Below are 11,606 nucleotides of genomic sequence, written 5' to 3' on the forward strand. Positions count from 1 at the left end.
ACATGCAAGATGATCAGAAGATTAGATAGAATGGACAGTGAGAGCCTTTTTCCTCAGATGGAGACGGCTAGCATGAGGGGACATAGCTTTAAATTGAGGGGTGAAAGATATAGCACAGATGTCAGAGGTAGGTTCCTTACTCAGAGAGTAGTAAGGGAATGGAATGCCCTTCTTGCCACAGTAGTAGACTCACCAAGTTTAGGGGCATTTTAATGGCCATTGGATAAACATATGGATAATAATGGAATAGTGTAGGTTAGATGGGCTTCAGATTGGTTTCACAGGTTGGCGCAACATCAAGGGCCGAAGGGCCTGGACTGTGCTGTAGTGTTGTATATTCAATCTATGTTCTATCTATGTTCTATGTTTTATTCACATAGCCATCCAGATGCCTTTTAATACTACAATTGTACCAACCTCCACCATATCCTCTGGCAGCTCATTCCATACATGCATCAGCCTCAGCATGAAAAAGCTGCCCTTTAGGTCCCTTTTAAATCTTTCTCCTCTCACTTTACACCTATGCCCTCTAGTTTTGGACTCCCCTACCCCAGGGAGAAGACTTTGTTGATTCACCCTGTCCGCGCCCCTCATGATTTTATAAACCTCTGCAATGTCACCCTTCAGCTTGCAATGCTTCAGGGGAAAAAAGACCCAGTTAATGCAACCTCTCCCTTTAGCTCAAACCGTCCAACCCTGGCAACAGTAGATCGAGGCAGTGAGTGAATTAGCTCATGGGCAGAAAACAGTGAGTGAGGATATGGGCTAACAAAGTGTGGAGCTGGAGGAACACAGCAGGCCAGGCAGCATCAGAGAAAGAGGAAAGCTGATGTTTCATGTCGGGATCCTTCTTCAGAAAATGTTCCTGCTCCTCTGACACTGCCTGGCCTGCTGTGTTCCTCCAGCTCCACACTTTGTTATCTGTGACTCCAGCATCTGCAATTCTTGCTATCTGAGTGAAGATAAGGGACTCTTTTACAGATTGGCATCCCATAACCAGTGGGGTTCCACAGGAATTGGTGATGGGACCACAACTGTTTACAGTGCATATTAATGACTTGGAGGAAAGGAGAGAATGTACTGTCACCAATTTTTCATAAAGAAAGAAAAGTAGGTGTAAAGGTGGGTTGTGATAGGGATTCAGATAGTTTATGGAGAGATATTGATAGGCTAAATAAATCGGCGAAACGTTGGCAAATAGAGCATAATGTGGGAAAATGCAAAGTTGTTCATTTTGGAAGGGAGAACAAAAGAACAGAATTTTTATTTTAATGGAGAAAAACTCCACAAAGCATCTACAAAGGGATTTGGGGATACCGGGCCATGAAACACATAAAGCTAGCACCCAGATATATAGCAGGTAATCAGGAAGGTTAATGGAATGTTGGCTCTTATTTCAAGGGGATTGGAGTGTTAGAGTAGGGATGTCTTATTGCAACTCTACAAGGTGCTGCAGAGAGCACATATGAAGTACTGTCAGCAGCTTTGATGCCCTCATTTAAAGAATAATATCATTTCATTGGATGCTATTCAGAGCAGGATCACTGGGATTTTCCGTGATACAGGGAGGACTGTCTAATCAGTAAGGATTAAACAGATTGGGACACTACTGGATGGAGTCAAAGGTTATCGGGAAAGGACAGGAAAGTGGAGTGAATGACAGAACAGGATCGAGGAGTGGAATGGCCCACTCTTGTTCCTAATTGTTATGATTTTCCGCAAGGGAATCGAGTAGTGTCTTTTCTCTCAGAGGATTGTGGGTCTCTGGTGTCCTTTCCCCAGAGAGCAGTGGAGATAGGGACATTAAACATTTTTAAGGCAAAAAATAAAGAGATTCTTGTCTAACAAGGGGGTCAATGGCATGGGGAATAGGCAGGAATGAAGAGTTGAGGCTGAGCCGGCTGTGCAATGATGTTAATGGGCGGCAGAGAAGACTCAAGGGGCTGAATGGCCGACTCCTACTCCTAATTTCGATGTAAGTAAGTCTAAAAATTTCAATTGAAGCCTCTGGTACCAAAAAAGAGGAAAGCTCAGAGGATTAGATAGGGTGGTCAGTGAGAGTCTTTTTCCGAGGACGATGACTTCAGCTTGTACGAGGGGGCATAGCTACAAATTGAGGGTGATAGATTTAAGACAGATGTCAGAGGCGGGTTCTTTACTCAGAGAGTGGTAAGGGCGTGGAGCGCCCTGCCTGCCAATGTAGTGAACTCAGCCACATTAGGGGCATTTAAACAGTCCTTGGATAAGCAGATGGATAATGATGGGATAGTGTAGGGGGAGGGGCTTAGATTAGTTCACAGGTCGGCACAACATCAAGGGCTGAAGGGCCTGTTCTGAGCTGTAATGTTCTATGTTCTATGTTCTAAGCACCGATTACTGTGGCTTTGGCAAAATAGAAAGAGACTAAGGACGGCTGACACAATCTGTATGAGCCACGTCCTCCTCTTTTCACAGTCCGAGGTTTGGTGGGGTTAATTCAGCAATAGGCCAGGGAATGGAGTCATATTGTACATTGTTACTCAAGGTTTAACATTGAAGACTTACGTGTCCTGATTCTTCTTTGTATTGACTGTTGTTGGCTGCAAGATTTTACCAAGACCAAAATGTTATACTCAACATCGGGAAGCAGGTTCCTGAATACTGCTTTTTTTTTGTTCGTCGTAAAGGGCAATTCCTGTCTGATTGCACTGGATAAGATGACTTCATACACAGTCAGGGTGAATGCATTGCTGGCATCCCAGGAAATGGAAATCTCACGACTTGCCACACGAATTAGATTTATACGCACAAACCGGGTTGGAACTGAAAGAGAAAAACTTTATGAGTATTTAACAATGAGCATTGATTTATTTCTCGCTCGAAAAGAAAGACTTCTTTTTCATTAGCGCCTCACAACGTTCCTACGAAACATTCAAGTTGCTCCATGTTGAAGTGACATCAGCTGTTCAGGCTTAATGTGGAATCTATTTTGTGTACAGTACAAAACCAATGCAGAATAATGGGCCAAAAAGGATTCCTGTACTGTGCTGTAAACAGTTCTGTGATTCGATGTACAGGATTAACAATGAGTCGGTTTTTCAATGGTGTTAATTTAGGATGAAATATTGGCTAGCGCACAGTGGGACTCCTGCCTTTCTGTATGGCTTGGTTATTGTACACACAATCAATTAGTGGGAAACTTACTCTAACATCCCACCTGAGGGGCAGCACATCTGTTACAATGAAGATATCCCTCCAGTACAGTGTGGAGTGATGGTCAAGAGATTAATGTAGATGATGCTTTGGTTCTGGAGTAAGAATATAAACTCACAAACCAAAACACGCTGACACAGGCACACCCCAATAAAAGGACAGCCTGGTGGCTCAGTGGTCAGCACTGCAGCCTCACAGTGTCAGGGACCCACGTTCGATTCCAGCCTTGGGAGACTGTCTGTGTGGAGCTTGCATGTTCTCCTCAGGTCTGTGTGGGTGCCCCTTGGGCGCTCTAGTTTCCTCCTGCTGTACAAAGATGTGCAAGTTACGTAGACTGGCCATGATAAGTTAGTGCCCAGACTAGGTGAGGTAGCCATGAGTAAATGTGGGATTATGGGGATCGAGTGGATGTAAGCTTGATGAGCTAAACGGCCTCTACCTGCACTACTCTCAGAGAATGGACAGCTGAGACTCGGAACTGATTGCAGCATCTTACTGACAATGGCCTCTGCATTAAATAAGAAGGTGTTCCCCCTTTATAATGCTATAATTCCATGGCTCGGTTGTCAGCATCATCACTCTTGAGTTGCAGAGTTCCCTTGCTACAATATGAAGTGACAGTGAAAGGATTACTATAGGTTATGCATGGCTTCTGGAATGATGGTACAAGCTCATGACTGCATTCACTTTGCTCATTCAGAGACCAGCCTCTGTTTTCTTTCAAAGGAGCAGGTGAGGTTCTGGCTGAAAACTTATTTTCAGAGGCCTCCATTTCCCTGGCGTAACTAGGATTAGAGGAACAGGAAGAGGCCATTTATCTCCTTAGCCTGTACCCCTATTGAATGAAATCATTGCTATGCATTCCTCAACATCACCCAACCATCAAAGATCCATATCCCTTAATACCCTTAGATGGCACAAATCTAATCATTTGAGCTGAAAATTACAATTTGATTTTTTTTTCAGTTACTCTTTCAAGGCTTGTGAGTACCATTTGGGTAATGGTTGTCCGTCCTTAATTGAGTTTGAGCTGAGAACTTTGCTAGGGCCATTTCAGAGGGTAGGTAGGAGTCAAGCACATTTCTATGGCTCTGGAGTCCCATATGACCCAGACTGGGTGACACAGATTTCCTTCCCAAGAGGACATGAGTGAACTAGTACCAAGTTTATACTACAATTGGTGAAACTGCATGTTCACCACTGCCGAGACCAGTTTCCAATTTAAATAATTTTGTTCATTGAATTTTAAATGCCACCGGATTCCCATCATCGGTTTTAACCCTAAGTTCCCATACAAGAGGCTCTGAGTGACTAGACCAGTGACATTATACTGCGTCACCATCTCACCAACAGTTAGCAGCTAATGCTTATTCTGAGACAAAGTTTTATATTCATACCATACTTAGCATAAAGAAATGTTTTCTAATCTCTCTCCTGAACACTTTGCACCTTTCCTTCACTTGCCTAAGCCTGATAAAGTTTCTCTCATTTTTTTTTAGTTTATTCATTCACAGGATGAGGGCATCACTGGCTAAGCTTCCATTTATTGTCCATCCCTAATTGCCCAGAGGCCAGTTATGAGTCAACCACATTGCCATGTGTCTGCAGTTGCATGTAGGCCAGACCAGGTCAGGTTAGCAGTTTCCTTTCCTCAAGGACATAAGTGAACCAGATGGGGATTTCCCCTGATAATGAATTCATGGCTATCATTGGATCTTAACTCCAGATATTTATTGAATTCAAATTCCACCATCTGCCACGGCAGGATTCGAATCCAGGTCCCCAGAACATTAGCTGGGTCTCTGGATTAACAATGCAGTGATAATACCACGAGGCCATGGACTGCAGATTGCATTGGTAAGACCTTATTGACATGTTACTACCCTCCAACCACAAATGGGCATCCGGAAAAGGAATACCAAACAGGGAAGGCACCAATCTACAACCCTGTGGGAGCAATTTCAAGGAGGGCATTGACATTCAAGGCTGGGAGAAGGAAGCCCTGTGATCGTAGGTCATTTGGGGCCCACGTGAGTGCGAGCATTTGGAACATCATTTATACATATTAACCTCTTGATTTTGGGCATATACACAAAATGGTTGAAAAGTTTTGGAGAAACAGTGGAGTAGACATAATCTGACTGGGCTAGTGATCTTAGAACCCAGACTAACAAACTGGGAACATGGGCTCAAATCCCACCAGAGTGGCTGGTGAAATGTAAATCTGATCAATGATTCCAGAATTGAAATCTAGTCTCAATAATGATAACCATGAACGCTACCATCAGTTGTCAAAAGAACTCATCTTGCTTGAAGGGAACAAAACCTTCCATCCTTTACACAATCTCCATATGTCTGAGTGGCTTTCCTCCAGATGATCCCCCGACAGTCCAGTGATGTGCAGGCAAGGTGGATTGGTCATGCTAAATTGCCTGTAATGCTCAAGGATGTGTAGATTAGGTGGGTTATAGGGGAATGCATCTGGGTGGGATGCTTTGAGGGTCAGCGTGGACTTGTTGGGCCAAAGGTCCTGGTTCCACACTGTAAGGATTCTATGATAAAGGACAGTCAGATAGGACTCAGACTCAATATCAATATCTTAACGGTCAGAGGCAGCGCATTAACTGGAAAGGTGCTTGTTCTGTGCAGGTTTGTAATGCTGTGTCAGGCTCCATTGGCAGTGCCTTCTCTTCTGAATCACAAAGGCTTCAGGTTGAAGTCTTCATCTTAGAATTTGGAGCAGAAAAATCCTGAATACTGCAAGGAGGTGTTATGATTTTAGATACAATGTCAAGCCAAGGCATGCCCAGGCGGTATAAGCAATTCTTGGTATTATTCCATTAATAAATAGTGTGGTGTTTACTTCCAGTATCTTGACCAATATTTGTGCTTCAATCAATATCACAAAAATCAAGGCATCTGGCCATATGACATTGCTGTCTATAACAGTTTGCCGAATACAGAGGAGTTGCTACATTTACTGCATCAGGATAGTCACTATACCATAAACAGAAGAATTTTAGTTGAGTGCAAAGAGCTTAAGGTCATTTGAGAATACGAACCACTCACTAAGTTACAGGGAGCACAAGATCTAAATGACATTACTGTTTTGGTCAGCAATGAATTCCATAAGAGTGACACAATAATAATTCGATAAGAGGAAGGCTACCAAAGACAATATTGCGATTACTCACCGCAGGGAGGTGGGGGAGAAAAAGCAGTTGCGATGGTGCTGATAGTGGTCGGGACAGCAGTTTGGCTTGCAATGCTGAGTGGTGATGTTGAGGCTGAGGTGAATGTTTGGGCTGGTTTGTTTACAGTTGTTGTTATTGTCGATGATTCAGGTGAGGTGGTCAGGGCCGATGTTTCTGTTGCCGTAATCAATGCGACTGCATCTGATGAGCGAGGAGCAGTCGACAATTCTGTTGTGTTAGGTTGTGATGACGATTCTAATGTGGTGGCTAAAAATGATGTGGTAGGAACAGGCGATGTAACTGCTGTGGGACTTTGTGATGGAGATTCAGTGGTAATTACCGTCAATGTTTTGGATGCGGTAATTTCAGACATAATCACTGGAGTGAAACTTGTTTGTGATGTTGTGTCTGTTGCAGTAGTTTGTGATGTTGTGTCTGATGCAGTAGTTTGTGATGTTGTGTCTGATGCAGTAGATTCTGATGTTGTTTCTGATGCAGGAGTTTGTGATGTTGTGCCTGATGCAGTAGTTTGTGATGTTGTCCCTGATGCAGTAGTTTGTGATGTTGTGTCTGATGCAGTAGTTTGTGATGTTGTCCCTGATGCAGTAGTTTGTGATGTTGTGTCTGATTCAGTAGTTTGTGATGTTGTTTCTGATTCAGTAGTTTGTGATGTTGTGTCTGATGCAGTAGTTTGTGATGTTGTATCTGATGCAGTAGTTTGTGATGTTGTATCTGATGCAGTAGTTTGTGATTTTGTGTCTGATGCAGTAGTTTGTGATGTTGTCCCTGATGCAGTAGTTTGTGATGTTGTGTCTGATTCAGTAGTTTGTGATGTTGTTTCTGATTCAGTAGTTTGTGATGTTGTGTCTGATGCAGTAGTTTGTGATGTTGTATCTGATGCAGTAGTTTGTGATGTTGTATCTGATGCAGTAGTTTGTGATTTTGTGTCTGATGCAGTAGTTTGTGATGTTGTGTCTGATGCAGTAGTTTGTGATGTTGTGTCTGATTCAGTAGTTTGTGATGTTGTTTCTGATTCAGTAGTTTGTGATGTTGTATCTGATGCAGTAGTTTGTGATTTTGTGTCTGATGCAGTAGTTTGTGATTTTGTGTCTGATGCAGTAGTTTGTGATGTTGTGTCTGATGCAGTAGTTTGTGATGTTGTGTCTGATGCAGTAGTTTGTGATGTTTCTGATGCAGTAGTTTGTGATTTTGTGTCTGATGCAGTAGTTTGTGACGTTGTGTCTGTTGCAGTAGTTTGTGATGTTGTGTCTGATGCAGTAGTTTGTGATGTTGTTTCTGATGCAGTAGTTTGTGATTTTGTGTCTGATGCAGTAGTTTGTGATGTTGTGTCTGATGCAGTAGTTTGTGATGTTGTGTCTGATGCAGTAGTTTGTGATGTTGTTTCTGATGCAGTAGTTTGTGATGTTGTTTCTGATGCAGTAGTTTGTGATTTTGTGTCTGATGCAGTAGTTTGTGATGTTGTTTCTGATGCAGTAGTTTGTGATGTTGTTTCTGATGCAGTAGTTTGTGATGTTGTGTCTGATGCAGTAGTTTGTGATGTTGTGCCTGATGCGGTAGTTTGTGATATTGTGTCTGATGCAGTAGTTTGTGATGTTGTGTCTGATGCAGTAGTTTGTGATGTTGTGTCTGATGCAGTAGTTTGTGATGTTGTATCCGATGCAGTAGTTGGTGATGTTTCTGATGCAGTAGTTTGTGATGTTGTATCTGATGCAGTAGTTTGTGATGTTGTGTCTGATGCAGTAGTTTGAGATGTTTCTGATGCAGTAGTTTGTGATTTTGTGTCTGATGCAGTAGTTTGTGATGTTGTATCCGATGCAGTAGATTGTGATGTTGTGTCTGATGCAGTAGTTTCTGATGTTGTTTCTGATGCAGTAGTTTGTGATGTTGTGCCTGATGCAGTAGTTTCTGATGTTGTTTCTGATTCAGTAGTTTGTGATGTTGTTTCTGATGCAGTAGTTTGTGATGTTGTTTCTGATGCAGTAGTTTGTGATGTTGTGTCTGATGCAGTAGTTTGTGATGTTGTGTCTGATGCAGTAGTTTGTGATGTTGTATCTGATGCAGTAGATTGTGATGTTGTGCCTGACGCAGTACTTTGTGATGTTGTGTCTGTTGCAGTAGTTTGTGATGTTTCAGATGCAGTAGTTTGTGATGTTGTGTCTGCTCCAGTAGTTTGTGATGTTGTATCCGATGCAGTAGATTGTGATGTTGTGTCTGATGCAGTAGTTTGTGATGTTGTGTCTGTTGCAGTAGTTTGTGATGTTGTGTCTGTTGCAGTACTTTGTGATTTTGTGTCTGCTGCAGTAGTTTGTGATGTTGTATCCGATGCAGTAGATTGTGATGTTGTGTCTGATGCAGTAGTTTGTGATGTTGTGTCTGATGCAGTAGTTTGTGATTTTGTGTCTGCTGCAGTAGTTTGTGATGTTGTATCCGATGCAGTAGTTTGTGATGTTGTGTCTGATGCAGTAGTTTGTGATTTTGTGTCTGCTGCAGTAGTTTGTGATGTTGTATCCGATGCAGTAGTTTGTGATGTTGTGACTGAGGCAGTAGTTTGTGATTTTGTGTCTGCTGCAGTAGTTTGTGATGTTGTATCCGATGCAGTAGATTGTGATGTTGTTTCTGATGCAGTAGTTTGTGATGTTGTATCTGATGCAGTAGTTTGTGATGTTGTGACTGATGCACTAGTTTGTGATGTTGTGTCTGTTGCAGTAGTTTGTGATGTTGTGTCTGTTGCAGTAGTTTGTGATGTTGTGTCTGATGCAGTAGTTTGTGATGTTGTGTCTGATGCAGTAGTTTGTGATGTTGTGTCTGATGCAGCAGTTTGTGATGTTGTATCCGATGCAGTAGATTGTGATGTTGTGTCTGATGCAGTAGTTTGTGATGTTGTGCCTGATGCAGTAGTTTGTAATATTGTGTCTGATGCAGTAGATTGGGATGTTGTGCCTGATGCAGTAGTTTGTGATGTTGTGTCTGATGCAGTAGTTTGTGATGTTTTATCTGATGCAGTAGTTTGTGATGTTGTGTCTGATGCAGTAGGTTGTGATGTTGTGCCTGATGCAGTAGTTTGTGATGTTGTATCCGATGCAGTAGATTGTGATGTTGTGTCTGAGGCTGTAGTTTGTGATGTTGTGTCTGATGCAGTAGTTTGTGATGTTGTTTCTGAGGCTGTAGTTTGTGATGTTGTGTCTGATGCAGTAGTTTGTGATGTTGTATTTGATGCAGTATTTTGTGATGTTGTGTCTGATGCAGTAGTTTGTGATGTTGTGTCTGATGCAGTAGTTTGTGATGTTGTGACTGAGGCAGTAGTTTGTGATGTTGTGTCTGATGCAGTAGTTTGTGATGTTGTGTCTGATGCAGTAGTTTGTGATGTTGTATCTGTTGCAGTAGTTTGTGATGTTGTGTCTGATGCAGTAGTTTGTGATGTTGTGTCTGATGCAGTAGTTGGTGATGTTGTGTCTGATGCAGTAGTTGGTGATGTTGTGTCTGATGCAGTAGTTTGTGATGTTGTGCCTGATTCAGTAATTTGTGATGCTGTGCCTGACGCAGTAGTTTGTGATGTTGTATCTGAGGCTGTAGTTTGTGATGTTGCATCTGATGCAGTAGTTTGTGCTGTTGTATCTGATGCAGTAGTTTGTGATGTTGTGTCTGATGCAGTAGTTTGTGATGTTGTGTCTGATGCAGTAGTTTGTGATGTTGTATCTGATGCAGTAGTTTGTGATGTTGTGTCTGATGCAGTAGTTTGTGATGTTGTGTCTGAGGCTGTAGTTTGTGATGTTGTTTCTGATGCAGTAGTTTGTGATGTTGTGTCTGATGCAGTAGTTTGTGATGTTGTGCCTGATGCAGTAGTTTGTGATGTTGTGTCTGATGCAGTAGTTTGTGATGTTGTATCTGAGGCTGTAGTTTGTGATGTTGTGTCTGATGCAGTAGTTTGTGATGTTGTGTCTGCTGCAGTAGTTTGTGATGTTGTGACTGAGGCAGTAGTTTGTGATGTTGTTTCTGATGCAGTAGTTTGTGATGTTGTGACTGAGGCAGTAATTTGTGATGTTGTTTCTGATGCAGTATTTTGTGATGTTGTGTCTGATGCAGTATTTTGTGATGTTGTGTCTGATGCAGTAGTTTGTGATGTTGTGTCTGATGCAGTAGTTTGTGATGTTGTGTCTGCTGCAGCAGTTTGTGCTGTTGTTTCTGATGCAGTAGTTTGTGATGTTGTGACTGAGGCAGTAGTTTGTGATGTTGTGCCTGATGCAGTAGTTTGTGATGTTGTATTTGATGCAGTAGTTTGTGATGTTGTTTCTGATGCAGTAGTTTGTGATGTTGTGTCTGATGCAGTAGTTTGTGATGTTGTGTCTGATGCAGTAGTTTGTGATGTTGTATTTGATGCAGTATTTTGTGATGTTGTGACTGAGGCAGTAGTTTGTGATGTTGTGTCTGATGCAGTAGTTTGTGATGTTGTGTCTGATGCAGTAGTTTGTGATGTTGTGTCTGATGCAGTAGTTTGTGATGTTGTGTCTGATGCTGTAGTTTGTGATGTTGTTTCTGATGCAGTAGTTTGTGATGTGGTATTTGATGCAGTATTTTGTGATGTTGTGACTGAGGCAGTAGTTTGTGATGTTGTGTCTGATGCAGTAGTTTGTGATGTTGTGTCTGATGCAGTAGTTTGTGATGTTGTATCTGATGCAGTAGTTTGTGATGTTGTGACTGAGGCAGTAGTTTGTGATGTTGTATCTGATGCAGTAGTTTGTGATGTTGTGTCTGATGCAGTAGTTTGTGATGATGTGTCTGATGCAGTAGTTTGTGATGTTGTGTCTGATGCAGTAGTTTGTGATGTTGTGTCTGATGCAGTAGTTTGTGATGTTGTATTTGATGCAGTATTTTGTGATGTTGTGACTGAGGCAGTAGTTTGTGATGTTGTGTCTGATGCAGTAGTTTGTGATGTTGTATTTGATGCAGTGGTTTGTGATTTTGTGTCTGCTGCAGTAGTTTGTGATGTTGTATCCGATGCAGTAGTTTGTGATGTTGTGTCTGATGCAGTAGTTTGTGATTTTGTGTCTGCTGCAGTAGTTTGTGATGTTGTATCCGATGCAGTAGTTTGTGATGTTGTGACTGAGGCAGTAGTTTGTGATTTTGTGTCTGCTGCAGTAGTTTGTGATGTTGTATCCGATGCAGTAGATTGTGATGTTGTTTCTGATGCAGTAGTTTGTG

At 42.1% G+C, this 11,606-nt stretch overlaps 1 protein-coding gene across 1 annotated transcript in view; it reads right to left on the reverse strand.

Annotated features, from left to right (window-relative positions):
• LOC132210412 (uncharacterized) overlaps positions 1-11,103 on the reverse strand; it is a gene marked incomplete at its 5' end in the record, with an annotated part of 32,849 nt that extends 21,746 nt beyond the window's left edge. Inside the window, 3 exons of the mRNA XM_059649990.1 lie at positions 2,545-2,802; positions 3,242-3,287; positions 10,948-11,103. Of these exons, the coding sequence (XP_059505973.1) occupies positions 2,545-2,802; positions 3,242-3,287; positions 10,948-11,103 (460 nt within the window). The remainder of the gene's footprint in view (positions 1-2,544; positions 2,803-3,241; positions 3,288-10,947) is intronic.
• Positions 11,104-11,606: the final 503 nt, after the last annotated feature.

The sequence above is a fragment of the Stegostoma tigrinum genome, chromosome 12 (genome assembly GCF_030684315.1).
Source record: "Stegostoma tigrinum isolate sSteTig4 chromosome 12, sSteTig4.hap1, whole genome shotgun sequence".
NCBI classification, from domain to species: Eukaryota; Metazoa; Chordata; class Chondrichthyes; order Orectolobiformes; family Stegostomatidae; genus Stegostoma; species Stegostoma tigrinum.